This window comes from Paramacrobiotus metropolitanus, unplaced genomic scaffold, assembly GCF_019649055.1.
Source record: "Paramacrobiotus metropolitanus isolate TYO unplaced genomic scaffold, Prichtersi_v1.0 Parri_scaffold0000241, whole genome shotgun sequence".
Lineage (NCBI taxonomy): Eukaryota > Metazoa > Tardigrada > Eutardigrada > Parachela > Macrobiotidae > Paramacrobiotus > Paramacrobiotus metropolitanus.
This window is the reverse complement of record NW_026570461.1, coordinates 26,291-51,643: the sequence shown is the minus strand read 5'-3', so window position 1 is coordinate 51,643 and position 25,353 is coordinate 26,291. Positions and strand designations below refer to the sequence as shown.

Here is a 25,353-nt window from a genome sequence, read left to right as displayed (position 1 = left end):
ATTTTTACAGCACAGCTCTAATTTAAACAGTTTAACTTAGCCTTAGGTTTATCGCGTTTATATTGCTTGGACTTTTTAAAATGCGCTGGTTGTACCAAAACATTCTCATGTTTCTGTTTGCGCTGGTTCAATGTTGCCCACGACAGCTGCCTGCGGTTTTGCTCTGTCCCGATTTTCACTGGGACACGCGTCACACCGTCAATCCGTGGCTTAACGGAATGTACTGCTTCGCCGAACGAGTTTCCCAAGGTGCGATTCTTTTACTAGTAGCGTCTGAGCATGAATACGATTAATTTTCCAAGTTTCCTAAGTACGAGGCAAGCGGCAACTCTTTCCCATCGCTTTAGTAAATTTTATCACTTTCCCCGCTGCATCTTACCCGTGTGCAGGCGCTCACGTGATATCGTATCTATTCACCATTCTAATCAGCGCTTACTTAGCCGGCGATAAAATCTCACCTGCCGTCCTCTTCGCTATATTCTTTATCAGTCTGCGTAATCAACTATAGCTGCAAGGCGGTTTAGACGTGAAACGGCTGAAATCAAGTATCACGTGAGCGCCTGCACACGGAAAGATGCAGCGGGGAAAGTGATAAAATTTACTAAAGCGATGGGAAAGAGTTGCCGCTTGCCTCGTACTGGTTTAGTTGGCTAATGTGCATATACAACGTACTACGATATTAAGCAGCTGCTAAAGCAGCTGTTAACAGCTTTTTTTTAAAAATTAGTAAATCGATTAGTCTGGGCATTAAATAAATTAAGAGAATAATGTTCCAGATCGATCACAGGAAGATATTGCAACTACGAAGGTAGTGGAGAACAGTTATCTGTCCAGCAACTGCCAGCCGTTGGGCGGTCAGCAGAAATACCGCTACGCAGCGCCGCCGCCCCGACCGGTAGCCCGGTCCCATCGCTGGACGCGCCAAATCCCCAGCGCCACCAACATCTGGACCAAAGACGACCGCGTCGTGCATCGGTCGTGCAGCGACCGTGTCGCCACCTGCGTCGCGGGTGAGACCATCGTTTTCCAGAACGTGTCACCGGCTGATGCAGGCGTCTATGCGTGCACTTATATCGCCGAATGCGTGTACCAGTCCGAGTACAACGGTTTCTGCCATTATCGCCCAGGTGGCAGATTCCGGCTTCTCGTGTCACCATCCACCGGTAGGTTGCACCGTTTACCATCGTTTTAAAAATTCTTCCATTTATTTCAGTTTTTCTAATTTATTACTGTTCCTTCAGTTCTACGAATTGCAGTTTCGTTGACGCGCCTTCATTTTGTCAGAAAATTTAATTTTTGCGCAGGCAGATGACTTATCTTATATTCTGATTTGTCAAATTGTACAGTATTTCTGATAAACAGACCAACATATTTGAGATAATAATGTTAATATTTAAATATTACACAATCAGTACATTTGCTGTAAACATTTTTTTAAAATTTTTTTACAGCAACGCAGAGAACAATTGCTAAGGAATCCACTACGCAGCTAACAACGGCATCGGCTGCATCTGTCGCTACGAATTCAGCAGCGCGCATCACGTTGGCGGCAACAGCGTTTAGCGCTTTTTCTCGAGGTATGCAGTAGTTCGTTAGTTACAAAGTTTTGACGGAATTTAATTTTGCAGCTCTTTAACTTTAGCTGAAGCCAGCCTGGACTCAACGCCTACCGTCATTAGTACCACCTTGACGACCAGTACAGACACAACCACAAATCTGCTACTTGAACCAGAAACGATACTGCCATTCACACCATCGAAGTTATCGAACGATACCGCTGTGGATTACTCGAGCACGGTGGAAGATATCAACAACACCGGTTCACTCTCGCTGATAACAAGCAAGTACTATTCTACGTTCTCGTACTATTCTGTTCTATTCTAGAGTGTACTATGAAAAACGGTTCTAGAGTGTACTATGAAAAACGGTTGTACAATGATTATTTTTATTTGCATCAAGAGTGCGATAGACATCTGTTTATGTTTTCTTTTTTTAAAAATTTTTTTCAAGGAAACCAGTTTTTCTAGTCAATTTCTGTATTTCAGCTTTTTGTTTTTTTCAATTGTTTACCATTTTTTAAACGTGATTATTTCGTCTTCCCAGCAAAATCCGTAACTTACAATAAGGATGACGTGGACATCATCCCAGAGACGACAACGACGGCTGCTGGCAAGACTGCAGCTGTTTTGACCACGCTTCGATCACTGACCACCGTCCCTCAGGCGGTGGAGACAACTATGGCGGGTCGTAGTCGAGAGCTGACAGGTGACAAACAAGATGAAGGATTCGACCAAGACGAAGAGATAGCCAAAAAAGCCCCTGGAGGGGAGACCGAACGGGCGGCTGCGGTGGCGCGAAAACTGCACGAAATAGGTAATCATATCTGTACTGATTTCAAAAATAATTTTCTCTACCACAGCTTTGTACTGTGTCATCAGCTACTAACTACGAAAGCTTCTGTAGGCAGCTTTCTGTACTTTCAAGGATACATCTTGTCTTCCATAGCCAGCCAAAGTTTAGATGCGGAATTTGTATAATTTTTCTGCTCTGCATATTACTATAGCAGAACTATGAGGCAGCGTAATAGCGTGAATAATCTGCCTTCTTACCTGTGATTGCTCAATTTGTGTAGGTGAAAAACAATCAGGCTTTATCCACTCCTCTACAGCCACTGATGCCGGTTCACCGCTTTTGCCGACATCCGCGGGGAACCTGATGGCAACCATCGCGCCGGCAACGCCGACGTCAGAAGCGGAAGATGCAGAGCAGGTTACCGAGTTCGACTGGGTGCCATCGGATCAGCGCCGCCACACCATGTACCCGCCCGAGTGTCCGGCCTGCACCGGCAACTGTCCCTGTCCGCCATTCAAGCGCAAACGCAAGCACGCGGTCTGATCTGGAGCCACACTTCCGGTTTCCCAACCACCTGTTGCTGTGTGGATAACTGCTGTGTAGATAACTGGATAACGGATTGGTCTCCATTTAATTCTCATATGATACAGATACATAATCTGATTAAATATGAATTGTGAGACGTGGACATGCACACTTACGATAGCTGCTAAAGTACTGTGGCTGCGTGGCATAATTAATCTCTACGGAGAACGGACTAAACTTATAACTCATTCTTTAAAATAATGAATACTCTAGTCGATCCATGCACGGTATAATTAAACATTTTTGTCATGTATCTGTAATATCGTTACTCTATTCGTTCGTTTTCAGTCAGATAATATTATGGTCGTTCCCGATGGCTGTACAAAGTCAGCTACAAACTATTTGCATAATCCCATATATTCGCGTACGCTCTATCAATTTATGAAGCGTTGCATATTACAACGGGCATTCAAATGGTAATAATCAAACGCGTATGCGCAGATTAATGATCTACCCGGGTTAACATATTATGCGGACATGTTATTTATCTAATTCCGTTTAAGATAGCTTCACATCAACGGCAAATTTTAGAGTCTACAGAACCAGACGACTCCATTCGAATTCACACCAGTCCACAACCATTGTCTTGCTGTCCTGGCGCACAGCCACATTCCTTTCATTGTGTGCTCCCACCCAACGTCTTCATAGATTCGAAAAGTAAAGTAAAGAAGATGAACAGCAAGCAACAATTGTAAAAATCGAACGCAGCACGTCGCAACAGAGTGGTTTCTATTCGCTGCCTTGCCTTTCATGCGTCGCATGTTCTCCCTGAATTCAAGCATTCTTCCATGGATTGGGTACTACCGGCATCACTTGTGGCGTCCGCTATTGTATTAACTCTGCTCTGCATTAGAACTGCGTTGATATATTTGACGACATTGACGTGTCGAGAAATATCCCAGTTACGAATTACTGCAGAGCACCGATACAGAATCTTGCAGAATAGAACTATAGCTGTACAAGTACTGACGATGGTGTGTTCGTTATTATCCTGCTTGTTTGTAATCTTCGTTCCATGGACGCTGCGTGGTCCGCCGAGTGTGCTGGCGTTGCCTGTTCCAGCAGCGCTTCCGCCATGGGAACAAGAGTCCGATAACAACGCCGTAGTGCAGTGCTGGAACGATTACTGTGCAAAGTTACCTTACGACTGCTTCGATTACGAGAAGTACCTCGTTCACTGCTTCATTCCCGCCGTTTCCAACGGTAACGGCGAAAAGAGAACTTAATTAATGAGCTTGATTTTACGATGTTTTCCGCTTAACTATAATATTGTGCAAGCGACAAAAGGGCCGCCGTTCGTTAACTGATAAATTTACAGGATTCAACCTTCAGTTTAGTTTATAATGGCAGGTTTACTGCCTAAATGTACGAGTTCTAACAGACTGTGAGTTTTGCAGCAACAGATCACTGGGCATCGGCAGAGAAGATATACGTTAAAGAGGGTGAACTGGTTAAACTGCAGTGCAGCCCGCTGGAAGATGCCGCCGACGGTTACCGCCTCGACGCCGGCTACAATGTGGTGCGGGAGTGGAGCACGTACTTTTGGAGTAAAGACACCCAGAACCTGGCTGAACAGTATTTGCGGGCGGGGAAACGACTAATAGTAACAACGGGTCACAATGTTGCGGTTGACGGTTTGTCGGCTCCTGGAGAGTTGTTGATTCGAGCCACCCAGTCGACTGACGCGGGCGTGTACGGCTGTGTGTATCTCGGTCAGTGTCGGCACAACGTCGCGGACTCAACAGGTTGCATATTGCGGCTTGGACCAGCGTACCACGTAACCGTTTTGCCGAAAGGTCAGTAGCGGTATAGTGCGGTAATTAGTATTTCCTCACAGTAATTTCGTACTGATTATAATGACATATCGTCGCAGTATTTTTGTACTGATTAAACGACATTTGAAAATACCATTTTGGTAGTCCAGTATGGCAATGGGCTGCTGATTTATGTCTTTCAAATAGATTTACGTAACCATGATTTGTACAAGCGGCACAACTTACTGAGCGCCCCTTAATGGATTTTTTTGCGTTCAGGTGCCAGTGGTCCGGTCAATACGGATTCCGTCAACACCGCAGCGACAATGCCCACGTCGGAAGTGGACAAGATGGATTTCGATTACGAGTACGAATGGAAGACGGTGGATCCACTGGACAAGCAGAAGCGCTGACATTTGTAGTTTTTGAGCGCCTTCATAAGTTCATACTATTTATATCCACGTATGCAATATCCTATGCATTGTAGCGTTGTACTCGTACAACATTTGGTGAGCAATATAAATTCCACATTGTTCTGCAGTTTTGATGTTTTGTTATCAGATTTTACTAGGAATCTTGCATACTCGAATTATTTCGTTAGCGGCTAAGAGAGCGTCTACAAAATGCATAAAGCAAGTGTCTACAAACGTCATTTACATTTTACTTAAGGGGGAATAATTTATAGCAGGAACCCGATTTTATAAATTACCGATTTTCTGAATTGTCTTTATCCTTGTAAAACAAACATTTCTCTACTTGAAACATGTAAGATATCGGAAAACGGATGAGTCGTTCAATTCTTATGCATTTTTATGCGAAGGCTGTCATAAAACGTTACAATTGGCGCAGCTGATAATTTAACAGCGCGCGATTGATTGTTTGTCTGTTTCCTATCGAGCAGTCACACAAGCGATGGAGGCTTTCCATTGTCAGCCGTCGGTCTGGTCCTGTCTGGACACTGCGGGCTGAAAGACGCAGACACTGGACACTACAGGCACTGGACAAAGAGCAAGTGACTGTATGCGCTGCTATTTAGTTCAGCCTTCGCGATCCAGTATCGATAGACAGCCAAACACTTTACGTACATGCTTCTTTTGAAAAGTGCAGTTTTTTACCTTTTTTATTGTACTCCTCTCACAGAACATTAACAACCTAGAAACGCTATACACTGTTTTGTAGCCAATTCTTTCCTCTAAAAACGTAAGAGATTGGATTTTGGCGACCTCTTTCATGATTTTGTAAAAGGGTGCTGTTAGGTCGGTAAAGTGATGAAATTGGTACCTACGAACACTTTAAAATTCAGTTTAAAATCATCTGTTTGTGGTCGCCGAAATCCGTTTCTTACCATTTTGGAGCATAGTATGCTATACCAGTTGAGGCCATTTTTGGCATGATCAGGTACTGTTTGTAAAACAAGTATATTAAAATGTATGTTTTTCAACTTTTTAAATTTTAAAGTTTAAAATGCACCATTTTAAATTTTGGTGTAGTGGATGCGATAAGGGAAAAAATATGCTATCTGATAGCACTTTCACTTATGGCGTAACTATGATCGTACAATTAGCAGTTTAGTTGAAAGTGAAGGACTTTTATGTAATTATTATAAATTAGTCCCCCTTAATATCGATATCGGAAACAACCGCGATGTTGGAGCAAGAAGGTCAAAATTTGATGTTGTCCGGCACCGACGCAACTGGAGCATGCGTGCGCCGGCCCATGCCCTTGCTGCCGAACAGTAACATAACCGAGATTTTGTTCTGGTAATCGTATTTCAGTTAGCCAAAATCTGACCGAAACGAAGGCCATTGATTTAACCTCTATTTCATTCAGACATCGGAGCAGGTTTTAATGAAATAAGCATTTGCCTATTGAAATAAAGGAAGTTCTTTGAAATGAGGTTAATTTCGGCGTAACAAACTCGCGCGGTGAACGCGCATGAATGCGTAATTTAATAATAAGATTAACAGACAATTCAAAACTATTTATTTCCCTTGTTGACTAGCAGACAGTCAAATGGTAAAGTAAACTCTATCTATATCCATCTTCGAATAAGAGTTAGAAAATCAAGTACCCGTAAATCGAAGCCAACTCTGAACGCCGCAGGAACTGAAGTATTCTTCTCCAACCATACAGGGCTTCCGGATCAGCACTCTTAAAATATCCGGTCGAAATCCCGTTATTTGACAATATGAAATCTCGCTGCTTGGTGGATAATAATCCTCTGATACCCTCGTTATGGCATCCAACGCTGCTGAACTTACAGGCCAGCGCTGCAGGTCAGCTTTCAGTCGCTCGCCTTCTTCCCATCGCCAACGGTGCGGACAATCGACGGCATCCGACAGCTTGCCGTGTATAGAACAGCGGAGGTTCAGCGCATCCAGCACACGTGCAATTCCCGTAACTGTATCATTCATGGTTTTCGTGGTGCAGCAGAACGTCCAGTTGCCGCCCAGAAGGTTCAGCAGATATTTTATTTCGTGCGGCGCTGCCATTATGAGTTCTAGGACAACCGTTTAACATCAATATCCCGCAAAAACCGAGTCCACTTTCCTTGTTTTATTAGCTGACATTTTATTTCCAACTATGGTAATAAAATCGGATGCGATACAATTGTCTAATAATAAAAACTACCATACGCAACCGAGCTTTACCGATTTTATTGAAAAACGTTAAGTGTGCAACGCTTCTGCGCTAGCCGCTTATAGCGGTCAGCCGTTTTGAAACAGGCTTGTACCTAACACAAGTCGTTTCGCGCTGCTTGAATTCATGTAGCAGGAAATGTGGAGATTATTGACTGCGGGGTACAGCGCCAGCTCGTCCTCCAGATCGCAGAGATAACTGCGATAATCTACTAGATCTGTACTGCGGAAAGACGCGTACAACTCCAACTCCAAGTGCATCTCTTTTATTAACCGAATGGTCGTGTAGCTGTGGCTAGCAGAGAACTGCATCAGCAGCAGGCTTCGTGTCGATATAGCCGTGAACTTAAGCAGCGCTTTCGCTAAGTAAACGGCCTGATTGTGTTGGCGGTCCGGGGCTTCCAGCAAGACAACCGTTTTTGCCATAGCGCTTGATTGAAGTCTATGCCATCTTTGACAGACCCTGCAATATGCAAACGGTGCCAATGATTTCTCTGCAGAATGCCGGCAAAATTTCCGCCGGTCTAAAAAATATATAGTACAGCACAACTTCCGCTTTCAGTATACTGTATGCTCCGATAAAATCGTCCAGGTGAAACACATCATCCGGATCCTTCCCAATTTCGACAATAGCGCCAAACACGTTGGATTTACTTTTTTTTAAACTTCCAAAAAAATTTACTGTCCATGTTTTTTTTCGACCGCGAAAAGTTTTGCCGGCAGAAGTGCGAAGGCGTCCTGTGCAGACGATTCATCCGTCCGGGGATTTTCCCCGTTTCAAATCAACAATGCATTTTAGACCACTATTGAACTACTTCGAAAAATTAGTTCAACCGACTACCCTTTAAGTTCACTTATTTATTCCTACACCTGGCTTGTCGAAAACGTACTGTGAACAACACCCTTCTTGGCCAGTGCAAGTTTATCAGCTGCACTCGATCCACCTGCTTTCTCATTTTTTTCGATTGGTCGGCAAAGTCACTACGTACACGATTCTACTCGGACCGCATCCGGATATCTGAGAGTGTGGCATTTCGCCGCAATTAAATTTGACGCACGATTTCGCCGCGTGGGCGTTATGACGCCGACACACTTCGGTTAGGACAATTTGCATTGAGACATTTTAACTTTGCTACATTTTGATGCAGGACGTCAGGTCGCGGACACTTTGACGCAAAATAATTCGATACGCTGAATTTTTGCGGGATTTTTGATATGCTTACTTTGGTTTTCTTAGGTTTCTTTGGGTATTCTTAGGTTAGTTTTAGGTTATTCTTAGGTTTCCTAGGTTTTTCTTTTGGTTCTCAGCCTTCATACTTTCTTGGTTTCCTCGATTTTTTTTCTTAGTTACTTTCTGTTGGGTTCCTGAATTTTTATTTAGGTGCTAATAAGCCTGCTAAAAAAGGCTTTTCGTTGAAACAACGATCATGGCGAAAAGTCTCGGCTTCAGAACGGCTTGGCGACGAATTGTCTCGCGGCGTGATGTCATGCCCAATAAATGTCCCGCGAAGAAACTTCGCGCGGCAAGCTGCCCTTGCGGCGAAATGTATACAAACAACATTCATACCAATAGCTGTCCTCTGCGAAACAAAATGTCGCGTGACCACTGCATGTTTATTTAGCTGGGAGTCAGGATATATGTAATATCTGTATACGGTACCATGCTAACATTTCTACCCTTGATATTACGTTAACCAGCGTTGTATGACGTAGTATCATTGAGATTTCTATCACGTTTTTAGTAGCTTAGCACTTTTCAGTGTTACCAATGATTCTACCCTTACCGTTCTAGTTCCCCATGTCCTATCCTGTCCAGGCTTTGCAGCGCCTCCAACATGATAACATCCGGAAGAGTATTTAATGTTGCAAACGCATCATGATCCTGAGATCTGCTTTTAAAAATTAGGGCCTCTGCAAATTTTTTGCAAGGTACAGATAAAACAGCATTAATTTGTTTCTTTTTGGTGACCACTACCACCATCAGTCACTCGATGTTCAGTGCAAAACCAGGCTGTGCTTCCACTAGTCTTTGCACATTACGTTCCCGTGTTTGTCGCTATGCAAATTCTTCCAAAAACAGCTTAGAAAATTTCCGCAGGAAAAATCAGATGAAATCATCCAGCAAAACCATTACCTGGGTTACCCTATTTTACGTTCAGAAACCAATAGGGTATGAATAAAATGTCTACATATAGCGAAAATTTGACGTACCGGGCACGTATAGTTTCGATGCCAGCCATCTGGGAAAGAACAGTAATTTTTGGAACGTTTTTCGGAACCATGTCTCCATACGAATGGTACCCCCTATTTTCAAGACAAAAATTTAGAAAAGGCTCCAAAACTTACGATTGCCTTTTATGAATAACCATAAAGTAGAACTGCTGGACTATTTTATGAAATAACTGGAGTTGTTCATGCAAGGTGATCAAGATTTTGGTATGTTCAGTGATTGCGATCACCACTATTTTACTAATTAGTTTCCCGCAATTGGTATTTTTTCGTAAGCGGCTTGGGCGGAAACTCTGTTGCGGGGTGAATCAATTTGTCAAAGAGGTACCCTTATGATAACAAGACCTACAGAGGACTGCTTTATGGGGGGGGGGGCGAATTAAATATGAGCGGGGGCGGAGTGGACATAAATTGGTGAAACACGATACTTCTACTTAATGCATGTACGAGTAACTGACTGCAGCAAAGCTTTGTTGCCAGAACAAGAAAACGGCAGGGGATAAAAGATGGCAGTTGCCACTGCCACCTTCTATCCCCTACCCAAGAAAACACTGAAAACTCAGACAAACCGTATCTATAATACAGCTCCGTAAACTTGTCGTATAAGTGAAAAACCAGTCGATGAAATTTGTTGGGTAGTCGTTTAGCTTTCTGGCGGCAAAGAACGGTGACACCGATATCGTCCGCAGATATGATAAGCGTGCCCGTCAAATCCAGCCAGACCAACGTCATACAAGCGTCCAGCTGTTTCAGATAATACAGAAGGGGAGACCGTGGGAACGGACACTCGGCTTTGTGGCATGATGTGTACGACACGGTCACCTTGTAGAATGTTCTCGGTGTGACTGTCTTCCAGAATCGCTTCTGACGGATACGTATATCGCTGGCTACCACTGGCGGAAACATATTAACAACAACCGTCAAAGAGAACGGATTCCAGGATGGCAGTCGGACCAAGGCAAACTGTTCACCCTTCTTGTCCACTAGCTGGTTACCGTAATCCGGCACCAGTGCCACGAAGGTGGCTTTTCTCCAGGTCAGCGGCTGGCCTCTACCAGTGGAAATTGCGACCATTATTATACGGCAATCCGCAGGATAAGAATTACAGGACATAACGAGAAAACTCTCAGTCACTTACATTATGTCTCGAATTAACACCTCCACCTCGGAGTTCTCTTGGAGTGGCTTAAGATAACGATGGGCGCCATACCTTTGGGGTGGCAATATATGGATGCAGGAAAATTCCACCAGTTCCGCTGATGAGGGACCGTCATGAACGAAGTCGATGACAAGTCCATCGTCAGTAATATCAGTAACATATCCCCGCTGTATCACGTCATCTCGCACCACGTCCACTGTGAATTTGACGTATGAACGCGAGTAGTACGGCTTATTAAGCGTCATATTCGACGTGTTGCTTAAGCACATTATTGAAAAAAACTTTTTCGCGCGTGCACACCATCTTCACGCTGAATGTATGGCCGTCTGTCGATCGAGCTGGATTCCAGTGCCAGCATGATCGAAGCTCGTGAAAACGGTGCAGCGCAAGGGTTTTTGGATCGATAATTCAGAGCTTGCACTGCGTCGTTTCAGGGTTCGCGTGTAACTGGGAGACAGGGAGGTGTGTACGAGTCTATAGCTAACGATGTTCAACGCTGTGCATGATAGTTGTACGTACTTGCAGCTCAACTTGTGTTCCCTGGGTTTAAATGGTATATGGACGATTTCATTATCATACCAACCACAAAAACAGAAGATTTTCTCTGCCATGTATTCAAGGCTCTGTCGTTTTTAGACTCATGCTTGACATGGTAAACGTTTCAGTCATCCCAAACCGCTTCTGCCAGGTGTGGAGAAATTGGTATCCTGCGCAGCTACGTTATAAAACCCAACAGGCAAAAGCGGTCGTTACCAAATTTAGTTCTGAAGACATAACACATCTGGTAATTACAGTAAGTAAACGACACAAAGAACGACGATATTATCATCATTATAACGATCGATGGCACAATCGAAGAAGCATGCAGAATGATACCACCACCACGTTTAACGGAAGCCGCATGGAATACGCTAAAGTAGTTAAAAACTAATAGTACCGTACACGAGTTTATACCTTGACATACAAATGACAAAATTAATATAAGCGCAGGCTGGTCAACTTAAAAGCTATTAGCGTCAGAATGAGTTAAGGTTGCGAATCACTTAAGGAGGACAGTTTGTAATGGCGGGTTTCTCGATATTTTGGGTGGCGACCTTTAGGGGACGCTTTCCGGCCTCGCAAGCCCCGCGAAAACTTTCGTGGTGCACTGGACAGCACAATAGTGTTAGGCGCTGATCTTCCATAGAAACTGTCGTACGAAATGAAGACCTTCTCGGAATCTTGGCTCCACTTTTCATTTGCTTTTTCGACGATATCTAGCAGGTTTGGCAGGTGTTTCGACAGTTTACTCGGAATTTTGGGGACCTTTAAGTTGATGAACGTATGCTGTGTTGGATCGCGTTTGGAACTGCACAAGTGCAAATCACTTGGTTAAATCGTTATCACAAAAAATATAGTGCTTTATAGTATTATGAACGAAAGGCGTTTCGCGCCGCTGGACATTGCGAGTATCGTACCAAAATAAAATCAAAACTAGGAGGCAGACCTACATATTAGGCAGCTCTTGCTTGACTGTTGTAGCCAGTTTTTTCATGTTGCCTTTCTGGAACCGGAATAGAATCCCGTGGAATGGCGCACTCAAATACTGCAGTTCATAAACATGTGCCAATCGGATTCCACTTGTGGTCCTGAAACGGAGACTAATCGATTCCACCAGATCTGCAATGTGAAGAGTTTTGAGATTCGTACTTCAGTAAGTCAATAATTAAGTTACTTAATCTCCTGTTTCTGCAGTTCTGTAATCCGTATATCAAAATTCCGCTATGTTTAGAAACACGGGTTAATGTGATTAAAAGATCGTATGTCTATGTACTTCTTTCACGCTAAATCAACGGAGATGTAAAAATAATCTCTAAAATTTACACAAGTTTCACTTCATTTTAGGCTTTACTTACTTCAACCCTTGAATCAAAGCGCCAAGTACATCGAATACAATACGTATGCAACTTCCATTATAAAATTTTAAATACCTAATTCTTTCAAGTCAAATCTTGTCACTTACCATTAGTGATTAGTAACACATAATCATCAGATTTCGGCTGCTGCTTTGAAAAGAAACCCCCGCCATTTGTGGCTGCTGTAAAGGTCAACAGCAGCAGTCCAAAGATCAGTGCACGGACACCCATTTTAATTGCCGGTGAACCGTGAAATGGCCAACAATCAGTTCTTCTCAGAGCGCTAGAAAACTATGGCTTGTATAGCAGGACAAGGAAAATATATACGAATCACGAACATGACTGCAGAATTATCCGGCTTATATTTACGAGAGAGTTTTGGCACCAAACCGTTTTTTTCTTCTTTTAACCACCCGTTGATACCGGAAATGCTGACAGTGCTTCTGCCGAAATCGTACACTGCAGCCGAACATGTTTTAGGGAAACCCAATCTCAAGTGGCCAGACATAGCAGCATTGCCTGTAAGATTACTGGAATGCATGAGAATGAACGATGACAGTTGCATTTAGAGCGGAACGTTCTTCAAATTTTTAGTAAGCGTTTGCATGTATTCACTGTGCCATGAAGAGAGTGTTTTGGGAAACAATTTTCAAGTGGTGCTTTTTTCCGAATTTACTCATTCAAGTGTTTCTCCAAAAAAATATACAGATGTAGGAGATATTGCAGGTTTTTCTTCATGTTGCATCTCAATAAAGTTGGCAGTCGCGCTTCAAGAGTGTAAAAGCGTCGGCTCAGTTTAAGGAAACCAGGAAATACTGTGTTCGGCAAAAGCTGACATCATTATTAAGTGTCATCGCTGCCGACACAACTTCCAATGAGAATAACAAATAACTGCCTAGAATAACTATAACACAACTCCTTGCAATAAATATTATTTATTCACCGATTGCATTAACAACATCCGGTAAGCCAAGATCCCTGATTGGAATCTGTAGTGTATGTAGTACTCGTACAAAGATTGTACGAGTATCTCGTGAGATGGATAATGGCCTATGGCTAATGTGCCGTAACAACGGTATTGGTGTTGTACGTTATTGTTGCCATGTCTAATGTTTAGTTGGTTGTTTGCTGCTGTCCCGAGCGGACATAATAAAAGATTATGCCGTTCGTTCAATACATGACAGAATCATCCAGAATTTTCACGTGGCATCGTTTTCCATTTTGTGCGTTCTAGTGTTGTCATGTTGTACTTAGCAACCGTTGTTTGTGGTAGCTGTACTTTCTGCTGTTTTGTACTCAGTATTCATACTTCGCTTACTGCCTTATATGGGCTCCCCTTACATTACTCTCCCTTATCTGGGCTCCCGGCTAGTGAGCAATACCATACAAGCTCAATGCTACAAAAGTACTGGCGAAATAATTATTTTAAATAAATCTAAGTTCTCATTCAGTCATAACACTGAATTCCGGAAGGATTAATGGCGACCGTTATTACTCGCAGTTTTGCAGCTGTTATTAACAGCTGCAAAACTGTGAGTAATAACGTAACCGCCGATGTAGAGGGTTGCTCATATTGCTCGGGAGCCCACATAAGAGAGAGTAATATAAGGGGAGCCCATATAAGGCAGTAAGCGAAGTACTGACTGGCCTGCGTTCATGTCGTATTAAGGGAAGGGGGCCCGGTACATGATACCCAATACGTATACCTGCACGAAATCTTTCACTTTCGCGCACTCGGAATCCTTTTTTCTCTTGGTTTGTGACATTTTGTAGCCAAATGATTTGTATACACTGTCATGAAAACCGTTTGTGCGCGCAACATCCGGTTCGAGAGTTATGGCTGTTAGAAAATTCCAAAAAGTTTAAATGCATTCCGGTGTACCAAAAGTCTTATTATGGACCAATCTCCTTCAAATTTTGCACTTAGATGCACATGGCCGTGAAGATCGTTTTTACACCGATCCAGATTTCCGCGATTTTTTTCAGTCAAACCGAACAGTCAGTGCAATCCACTAAGTTCATTCTTGGCCTGCACCGCAACCGAAGAACCAATACGTAAATCTAAAACATTTCTCGACCCTTTTCTCTCACTGTTTTTACCTGGCCATGGTATGCAATTTTTCACTGAAAACGCGGCGCTCTGTTAGAGCTTGCCCCTTGATAAAACGAAGTTCTTTACGGAAGCATATCTTCGCGTCTTCCCTTTTTCCTACAGTTTCTAACGCAGGCTGCTGGATGCACGACGCTGCTGGAATATCTGCCGACCGTTCGAACATCCTGGTTACCACAGAGCAGAAGCAAGTACCTACTTTCCCTACTCTGGATTTGAAAATGAGTTTTAAAATTTTTGAAATTCGTTTTAAAATTTTAAAATCATGCTAGACCAGTGGATCGGTGCAAAAACATTCTTCGTGATTATGTGCATTTACGTGGAAAATCTGAAAAAGATCGGTTCATAATAAGACTTTTGATACACCGGAGCGCATTTAAACGTTTTGGAATTTTCCGAACAGTCATAACTCCCGAACCGGATGTTGCGCGCACAAACGGTTTTCACGACAGTGTATACCAATCATTTGGCTACAGAATGTCACAAAACAAGAGAAAAAAGGGTTTGGGAGTGCGCGATAGCGAAAGATTTCGTGCATGTAAACGAATTTGGTGCCATGTATCGGGCCACTTCACTTAAAATCCCTACTTGTAATACGTGACATGCGTGTTGCGCACGACGCGGATGCCTTCACCCATGCTGCCCTACGCTTCACGTCGAGCAAAAGGGGCCTCTGATCCATTCAAGATGGTGTAATTATTATTCGCCATTGGCTTTTGGAGTGAGCGGGGTTGGTTGATCAGCGTTTTGCTACTTCGTTTTCATGTCTCTTTGTCATTTGCAGGCGCCAGGCACGGTACCCAGTTTTGCGGCGCCACACTGTTGACGTATTGTCAATTAATTAATAATCTGTTTTGATTCTCTGCGACAAAATTTTTGAACTGTTGAGGATCTTGTGCCAACCAGTACCACAGTTTAAGCTAAATCTGTAAGTATATGCTTCCACGTATGGAGTTTACTACCCGTACGTTCGCTTAACAAGTAAGTGGACCACTATGTTAAGTCAACGAGCGATGGTTGTTTAAGTGTATAAAGTAATAAACTAAAGAATTTTCTTCCAAAAACCGATCTTCTTTCGGTTTTTTATCCGATTAAACAAGAAGCACCATTTACAGAGTACTTGAAATTTTCAAAAAAAGCCTGAATCGTTTGTTTTCGCAATTGCGTTGTAAAGAATTCTGTGACGAAAGCTTTTTAGCCACCATCGAAAAAGAAGAGCCAGACAAAACGTAGCTAGTGTTTGGACTTTGGACTGCCCGGGAATCCCGTATCCGCAGCGGTGACATGTAATTTGTTTCTTCTGCCGACACTGCGAAAGATGTCTGGCTACGTTAATCCCCAGTATACATTATTGCGGGCGAAAGTGGTTAAGGATGTCAGACTTGATCCGCGACCAGAGTTTCATCGCGCGGTCATCGAGTGGACGGTGGTGGGAAAGAACTGGCCGTCGTACACAGTACGGGAAATCAGATTAGCCGTCGCCTCTTGAGTGTAAGTGGTGCTTGATGTTTTGATGCGCATGCCGGCGAAAGCGGACAACAAAACCGTTCTTCACGCTGGTGATTTTTTTATTGATACAATTTGACTCTAATCAGCTTTGCTTATTATTTTGTCAACTTTTGATTAAAAGTGCCTATTTATTTTTGCTTGTGTATTTGGGTGATTCGGGTGCGAGCAACAGCATAAACTGCCAAACCGTGGTTCGACTTGTACTGACTGAAATACGTGCATGTCAATAACGATGTTTTGTCTAAAAATCTTATCAATCAAGGTGCTCGCCAGCTTTTAACGTGTACAATCTGCACTTTATATAGTTACGCTTATTTTCAAGAGGCTGCGTCAGCACTGATATATGTAGTATCCGGACATATTTAATTGCATGTATGTATCTGTTGCACTTACCGCTGCTTTTAATCCTTTTCAATTCGTCTTCGACGCTTGAAATGAAAGCTGATTTAAAAGAAATGTATAAATTCTGAAAAAATTTTTAACTTTGGCTGCGAATTCATAATTATAATTTTATTATTTCTTTTGGTCGGCCTTTTCGGTAGCTTCGGTGTAACCAAACGGGGCGATAGAGACCTAAATGATCATGTATTTCTTTTTGTAATTGCACTGAATCTGTTGCTTGATTTCCTGAAAGTATATGGTATGCTAGAAAGAGTGTGATTTTCGATTCCGCTTCTTTGTTAATTGTTGAGAATATAGTCGCTTGGATTACCTTGCATCTAGAGGTATCAACTCACGCAAGAGCCTTGATGTACGGGGAAGAACAGCATCTAAACTGATCAGTACAGCGGAAAACAGTCACCTTGCTCTCAATAACGGCTGCTTCTTGTAAATATATCGTAGCGCTGCGATCAGGTTGGACCACAGGCACAGATATTGCGCATGTGAGATCATCACACAGGCTGGTTTGAACTGGTTAAAGTGCTCGTATAAACAGACGCATGGGCATACGCACGCAAGCTGTACACGGTCTGCTTTCATAAAACTTTGGCGCAGAACGGTGACTGGCAAGATACAATTCAACACATAATTATAATGCACCGCGTATTATCTTTATATGATCGCACCGCGTATAGTTTTATAAACTTTTTGTTCAATTTAAAGCTGTGAACCAAGTGGTTAGAACAGCCTACCGGCACTATTGACTAAACAACCAGGTTCGTCTACGGTAATTGCCGTACATAAAAGATGCGAGTACGTGTACAGCATCAAAAAACCATTTTCACTATTGCGAAGTCCGATCAACATAACCTTGGAGCCACTGTCTGGTTCACCATTTCGCGACTAATTTTCCGCACACTTACCGCCTGGATTGCAGATTAATCATTGCTCCTCCACACGTTATTTATCACAGCGTGTGGAGCGGGAATGATAAATTCGCAGACAGGCAGGGTAGCCAAAGCTGTAAGTTTAAGTTTTTTTCGCAACGTCGAAACCACGCACCAACGCAGTCGTGGAGAATTATAACAGTATTCGCAGACTGTACTTTACCAGATATTTATTGCGAAGGCAGCTCTAACTATTTTTTAAACGCTGAATAAAGCTTATCGGCAACAATAATACAGAGCATGGTGCAGCCATGCAGCAGTCGTAATAACAGCGATTATCAGCTGTTTTCTGCTAGCGAAATTCCTGTGCTTTAATCACCCCTTTGGCATTCATTTCTGTGGTACAGACAGCTAGGTATCTTTGCTTAGTCCACACATGGTGGCCGATGGGCAGTTCTACAGGATATAATATGGTGCGCTATCTTATTCCGGCTGGTGGCTGAATTTAAAATGGCGATTAATTTTATCATGGTGCTCTGTGATTGTCCATGGCATGACTGGCATCATTTTAGGTTCTTTCGAAAGACCAAGGTTTACTACATACAAAAATTAAACTTAAGCTAACTTTGTTCAAATCCAAATCTGTTTCGGGTGTAGGCGTTCGTCTTTTAATATGAAAAGTAGCGGCGTCCTAGTGAATGTATTTGCCCAGTAAAAGGGACAGGTACTTGAAACCTCGCATTTAAGTTCTCGTTCTAATCTGCAAGGGAGATGGCGATTTGCGATCTTGTTTCTGCAAGAACAATTTGTCTGATTTACTGGATTTATTAATTAGATATTATGTAACCCCATAGTTTCTTATTCAGCCTATGATTTTAACGAAATTGAAACGAAAATACCAAAAAATATAGAAATTAAAACAGCAATGTTTTGGAAAGTCCCAAAGTACATATGCTGACTGTTCAACTCCTTTCGCGCATGCCCCGTGCCAACCATTTCTTGTCTATTGAAACAGAAAGTCCTTTAACATACAATTTAAATAGTTGAAAAACTTGCAGTTGTTTGGATGGGAAAGTAGTGTCCTTCCAAAAATTGCTGCCTGAGCGCACATTTTCCCAAATTTCTTGTGAAGCACGTATCTCCCTATTTAGTAGTAAAAAGTTTTTTGCACAGCTTATTGTTTACAACACTAATCGATAAAACATTTTGAAAATGTATACTTACGCAGCAATGGTACGAGCTTCTTTTATATCACAACTCGACAGCTATAAAAGTCCACGGTGCTGCAGTAAGAAGTAAAACATAGTATTACGAATAACTTGTGCAGTGCTGCACTGTATTACACAGTGCCAAGTATAGGATAATATGTAAACTTTCAATTGTTCTCCGGCCACGCCCCTTTGGCAGCTGAAAATATTTTTTTACGCAAACTGTATATAGTATACTGCCTTTTTACAAAAAGCGAAAATTTTTTGATTTTTGAGGAGGCTTATGTGCCCTGGTTAGACAAGATTTCACCCGGCATCATTGCAAACGAGAATCCATAATCCGCATTTTTGCATACCCCACCCGAAAACCGGCCAGATCAACACACTGTCCTGTTTTTGGATGGGTGATGCCGAAATGTTGGGGCAAATCAGTTTGGTGCCATTCAAGCGTGTGTTCGTGTTGCTATGGACAACGATATTGTCCAGGTGTAGCATGATGGTTGCAAACGTAATCCAACAGAAAAGAAAAAAGTGTCCGGAAACTGCTAACTGTTTGCACCGGGAACACCAGATAAAGTGGAAGCCGTGGCTAAATTCTGGCATGGTATTCGGGCGCTTATAATCATCTGCAATTTCTTCGTACCCCACCCGTGAGATGACAGAAGAAAATGCAAAAGTAGGGTGCACGTATAAGACGTTTATGCCCGCATCAACACGATGCAAATCGGCTAACAAATTCCCTCAAAATTTCTTCGTAATAATGCACATGGACGAGTCACGCTGAAAAAAATTAAGGTGAAGGCTCCGCATACCACCTTTATACCACTTATGGCTCCTAATACCACCTTTTGCACACCACGTTTGACTCCGCATACCACCACAAAAGTTTTTTAAACTTTAAGTAAAATGATAAGTTAAATTATTTGTTGCTATGATGTTTTTTAAAACTGGTGTTCGCATATGACCTTTTCCACAAAAGAAGCCCGGCAGAGACATCATAAACCGGTATATGATGTCTCTATCATATACCGGTGAAAATAGATTTTAGAATGCTTTGAATAAAAGAAATACTTCCACGAAAAGACGCGCCGGACGGCAGGCCGAGAGCATTGTCAATCCGAGATTTGATTCCGTATCGGCTATAGATGCGGCATTGTACATAGTAAGAAGCCCAACGTGTTGATATGGATGTAACTGCGCAAGCTAATTTAAGTTATTCCAGATATTGAAATTTATTAAAATGTAATAAAAATGGATTTGAGTAAGTATTAAATAAGTGGTGGTATGCGGAGTCAAAAGCGGTGTGTAGAAGGTGGTCCTAGGAGCCAAAAGTGGTATGAAAGGTGGTATTAGGAGCCAAAGCTGGTAAAAGGTGGTATGAGGAGCCTTCACCTAAAATTAATTCGATCAGATAACGAATTCGGCCCTGCTAACATGAGATGGCACTGTGCACAACGCATTACCACTCTTTATTAAGAAGCCTAAACACTGAACCGGAAAACAAATGGAGCGACTCTCATACAGCCTAAAAGACCGTTTCTTACCGATTTCCTTTAAGAAAACAACTGCGGCATCACATCAAAATTAATACCGAATGTTTCACGTGTAGTAGGAACAAAATGACACCCACCGGTACTCGTCATACACTTCCGCTTCCAAAATTTTCATTATTACCGCACATACATAAGTGATATATTTGTACTGTTTGTACTGTATATATTTGTACTGTATATTAAAAACAGGGACTTATCCACGTGATCAGGAATATTTTTAAATGATTCGGATAAATCTACTCGGGCACAAAATAGTATTTTCGAAAATCTATCTTCAGATGCCATCCAGAGCCAGAGGTATAATATTATGATCCATTACTGTCAGCGAGACATCACTACAGTATAACAGCGATTGTATCATCCACGCGAAAGCCGTATTTGCGCCTGTCCTTTAGCCTTCACTGCTTTTTTTCTTTCTGTGTAAAATCGTTCATCGCGCGATTTTCCGTGTGGGGTTACATAACAGACAAACTGCCAGTTCGCCAATCAGTCCACGATCGAACTGCAACATTTCTATAAAAAAATCCACCCGCTTCGCGTTAGAGCCGCCGTGTGCTAACGACTCAGCGCACCAAAGTTCCCAGCATTAATATACCGTGGCAAAACGTGATATCGGCTTGAAAATCAGCCTGCGCTCAATAATTTTCAAAAAGTAACCAAGTAGGGAGACTGGTGATTCCCTGCATTCTGAACAGCCCCTACTATGGCTGGAACTACCAAGAAATACAGTACATATTCACTGGTTTGTTAACAGGCCTCAGAGATTTCTCTGTCAAATTTCATCAAACCTTTATTCTTTTTGGCCATACAAAATTTCGTTCGTGTGCTCACTGGCCGCGGTTGTTGCTGCTGTATTTCTTGAAGGCACTTTTGTACACCTTATTTTTAATGACTTTATGTTGATGAGAAACTACAGTATTTGTGCAATAGATAGCGAATAAGTGTACAGCAGAATTATCAGAAATCCATATCAGCTCCAAATAAACCATGAGGCATCATAATTTATAAAGACATCGTATTAAATTTGTATTACATACATGCAGGCCCGTCGTTAGACCCCTATCCAATTTTCGAAACACTACTCCTCCTACAGTTATCCGATATTTCCGATATTTTTTCTGAATACACCATTGAACTCAGCGTAAAATTCTGAACAAGACGACTGCGGCCGATTTTTGAAATTCGTTTTCCCCCAAAAGTCGACATCACCGGGCGGTCGCCAATACGACACCATATATTTTGTGGTTTCCCCCCTGGCCACCGCAAACGAACAAGAATCTCGAGTTTACTTGTTTACGGAAGAAAAAATACAGTTTTTAACAGCAAATGGTTTTGGGGCGTTTGGCGCAGTCAGGGGGAAAGCCCTCGAAAATATGTTGTTGTTACATGTCTGACCGCCCCTGGTAGTCGGATTTGGGAAGAATCGAATTTTGAAATTCGGTTCCAAACATTTTGTTCAGAATTTTACTGAGTTCATTGGTGTATTCAGAAAAAATAATGGATGCAAACTGTGGGTGGAGTAAATTTTTGAAAATTGCGAGGGGAAATACCCCAAAAGGATGTGTCGCATTGGGGACCGCCCGGTGATGAGACCTTAGGGGCGAAACGAATTTCAAAAATCGGCCTCAATCATCTTGCTAAGAATTTTACGCTGAGTTCAATGGTGTATTCAGAAAAATTATCGGATGGAAACTGTAGGAGGAGTAGTGTTTCGGAAACTGGATAGGCGTCTAACGACGGGCCTGCATACATGTATCAGCATTAAAAGGCGTCAGTTACCTTATTAACCACCGGAAGTTACGCTCTTAGCCTGCAGCTGCAAAAACGTTATAGGTGGCCGAACAAACCATAAAATTTGCGGAATTTTACGGATCGTTTTACTGAACGCGATTACAATCCTTTTAAAGTCAGTCCTGCGCATGACCTTGCCAAAGTCCCGGCTACTTCCCATGCAGCCATCGGCTTGGCTGTACATCTAGCACATACGCTGCGCATTCTGATATTTTTCGCAACCTCAGCGTATGTTCGAGGTCTGAAAGCCAATGACCTTTGCAGTGTTATAAAAAAGACCTCACAATCCCACTTGCTTTTCGCCAAAAACACGGGGAGCCAGCAGGGATATTTTCCAACCACAAACTTCATACGTTCGCAGCAGCGACACTCCGACTGACTCACCCTTGGATTTCCTACGGTAGCGGACGAGACACACGAACAAGCCATCCGACCGTAGCGAGCGAAGTAGCAGGCAACGTAACAACTCGGTCAGGAGCTCCATCATCCGCATTTCTGCATACCCCAACCGTAAACTACAGTCGGCGGACTGTAGTGTTTACGGCTGGGGAATGGCGAAAAGCAGACGATTCTCGTCCAAAATACAAGATAATACGACAAGCTTATTACAGCCGCATTTAAACTAATGGGAAAATGGGAAATGCATTTAAATGGATAATTCACATTTGTTTCATGGCGCGTAGATAGTGAACTAGGTTATGTGCGCAACAGCCCGAAGAAAAAACAGCTTCAGAATAATTATCGCACAGATATTTCAACCAATGCAGCGGCCTCGGAGTACACGAAGCACTTTCGATGGGAACATTACCGCGCCGTGCCTGTAATTCTATGCTCCGAATAAAAAAACTGTCTGCAAATGATCATAGCAGTATACACGCTGATTATACAGTGTAATTCACGCGGATGCTTGTTCATACTAAATTACTGCAACATTGCATGTCACTTGATCGCTTTTTCACTGCCAGGTTAAATCGTTCAATCGGATAATTGTCCGCGTGAGACTGATAAAAAGTGCAACTTCCGGTGCACGAATCGGTTGGCCATTGCACGGAATAACTTCTAAAAACAACTTCACGAAACTGCGCCGTTTGCTAACAACTCGGTTCATCGACTGGTTAAAGGAAACAGAACCAATTTTAATGCACACGATATTAATCAAGCAGCTGCAGCTTCCGTTGTATTTTTGAAAAAGAAAAGGAAGTATTTTTAGAAAAGAAAAGGAAACGTCTTCACACCAGAATATTATAATGTAGAATGCCTCATTAAAGAACGCCACAGCCGACAGGAGCAAAAGCACTCGTGTAATTTATTTAACGACGGGCAAGCTGCCGCACTACTTCTGTATAATCAGACACCGCGATCAGGGTACCAAATATTATCTTCCTGATACTTATCGGACACTTACCGGCTTATGTGGTAAATAATACCACTTCCACTGGGTGCATACTGTAATGCATCCAGTGCGGTACTGCAATCTGGAAAACACAGTACGACTGCTCGTCAACATTACCTGCAACCGCATACTATAACTGCTTCATGAAAAATTTTTTTCAAAGAACTGCGGGTGCAGTAAAGAGCGTAGGCATGAACTTCCGCCCGTGTGAATTAAAAATTATGGATGATATACTATTTCCGATTCGGAGGCTTTCTAAATACCTTGTGAAATAAGGTCCAATCTACTGCTTGAACTGGTTCAGATTACCGATTTCTCCTTAACAATATTGTTATATTGTTAATTTCTGTCATGTTAAAATTTTATTATGTACTCGTGTGCTTTTTTTAAACAGTAAAAAAGCCTGTGCGTTAGGTAGTGATAACTGTTCGATTACCAACACTGAATTAATAAATTATTTCAGTTACGAGTTACGTATTTCAGTTCGTATTATGAATGTGCGGTAAGAGTCTTATTTGAGTTTATATGTTTTAGCGTTTATATAAAATGTTTAAAAGTGGCTCTACGCGCATATACGCAAACGCATGTTATAAGAAAATTCGTTCTGATAATATTGTCGTAATACAATATTATTCGGCACGATTTATACGCATGTACACGACCATTAATTTTTTTATTTTTGCCGCTACTGACACAGGTTGTCCAACAAAAACCATTTAGTCCAACAAAAAGTCCTACTGGCATGGCCACTAAAACCTAACCTCCTCCCCCCGGCTTCGCCGGCATAAATTATTATTAATTTTTGTCATAGTGTATGATCTGACTTGCATCATTTTTAAGGGAACCGGACTGGCAAAAACGCCCATCAGACATTTTTGCTTCTTTCGGAGTACCCGTAAAAAAGCTCTAATCCCGAGTAGAAAAGTTTGTCTAGCAGAGAAGACAATATTTCTAAGGTAAACCAACATGATAATTGCTTGGTGTAGCAGAAATTACATTTAAACAATACCGTTCGCTTGCGAAAATACAGTTAGTAGAGCAGTGGACGGATTTTCTGTTAGATGGCTTTCCCGATTTCATTGGTGATTTGGTAATGCTGCTCTGTAGAAAATAGCTTAAAATGCCTTACCATTAGAGGCTTACCAGAAACTATTGTAATTTAAACACATATTCCTGTTACGCTTCGGTCATGCAGTGCCCGCACAAAGCGAGTGCACTTTCCTAGTAAAGTATTATTCGGCACGATTTATACGCATGTACACGACCATTAATTTTTTTATTTGTGCCGCTTGCAGATTCTTGAGGAACGTAGGTACAGACATACAGTTATATGTACAGTCATTCGCAGACTGCATTCTACCAGCACGTGTTCTGAATTGCTGGCACGGTTGACTTTCATATTTCACCAAATTATTTGTATAAATTCAGAAAAATCGAGCTGGCATACTAGGTATGTACATAAGTAGATTTGTCCGCTTCGCTGACCATGTCAAGGAAATGTACCTCACGGGTGCTTGGGAACAGTTGCACCATAGTCAGCAAAAATTGTGGATAATTTCCTTTTCTACAGCATATTCATCTTCCTCAAAATTGTATAGTGCCGTATATATTCATTTATTCTGATTCAGGTAAACCACCAAAGCCGGTTTTTTTAAAGTTTTCATGAAAAATATTTATGGCCATTTTATTTCTTTTATAAATACTTTTCACTTTTTTTTATTTATCCATTTGTTTAAAATTCTTCCCTCTATAACTGCGTGCGGTGCACGGTTGCTGCCGCTGTATCAGTGTTGCTACCTGTGATCTTCTTTTTGTGCATTTTATTTTGTGCAACATATAGCGGCTGATTATTCCGCAGAATTATCAGAAATGAATATAATTAGCTCAAAGTAAGTCTTGCAGAACTTA

General features: G+C 42.1%; 3 protein-coding genes across 4 annotated transcripts; 1 reads left to right on the top strand and 2 right to left on the bottom strand.

The window, feature by feature from the left end:
* Positions 1-2,109: 2,109 nt before the first annotated feature.
* On the top strand, positions 2,110-2,895 carry LOC129601498 (uncharacterized). The gene is made up of 2 exons (XM_055500334.1): positions 2,110-2,373; positions 2,633-2,895. Exons 1-2 carry the CDS (start codon positions 2,238-2,240, stop codon positions 2,893-2,895), a joined length of 399 nt encoding a protein of 132 aa, XP_055356309.1. The 5' UTR covers positions 2,110-2,237.
* A 3,639-nt stretch (positions 2,896-6,534) lies between these two features.
* On the bottom strand, positions 6,535-11,037 carry LOC129601491 (uncharacterized). Of its 2 annotated transcripts, XM_055500317.1 has the most exons (6): positions 10,698-11,037; positions 10,129-10,610; positions 9,542-9,634; positions 9,115-9,241; positions 7,426-7,793; positions 6,535-7,191 (listed from the first exon to the last, which is right to left on the bottom strand). In XM_055500317.1, exons 1-6 carry the CDS (start codon positions 10,985-10,987, stop codon positions 6,755-6,757), a joined length of 1,797 nt encoding a protein of 598 aa, XP_055356292.1. In that variant the 5' UTR covers positions 10,988-11,037; the 3' UTR covers positions 6,535-6,754. The 2 variants fall into 2 exon arrangements, with proteins under 2 accessions (XP_055356292.1, XP_055356294.1); XM_055500319.1 differs by lacking the exon at positions 9,542-9,634.
* A 681-nt stretch (positions 11,038-11,718) lies between these two features.
* LOC129601497 (uncharacterized) lies at positions 11,719-12,902 on the bottom strand. The gene is made up of 3 exons (XM_055500333.1): positions 12,721-12,902; positions 12,209-12,377; positions 11,719-12,066 (listed from the first exon to the last, which is right to left on the bottom strand). Exons 1-3 carry the CDS (start codon positions 12,842-12,844, stop codon positions 11,745-11,747), a joined length of 615 nt encoding a protein of 204 aa, XP_055356308.1. The 5' UTR covers positions 12,845-12,902; the 3' UTR covers positions 11,719-11,744.
* Positions 12,903-25,353: the final 12,451 nt, after the last annotated feature.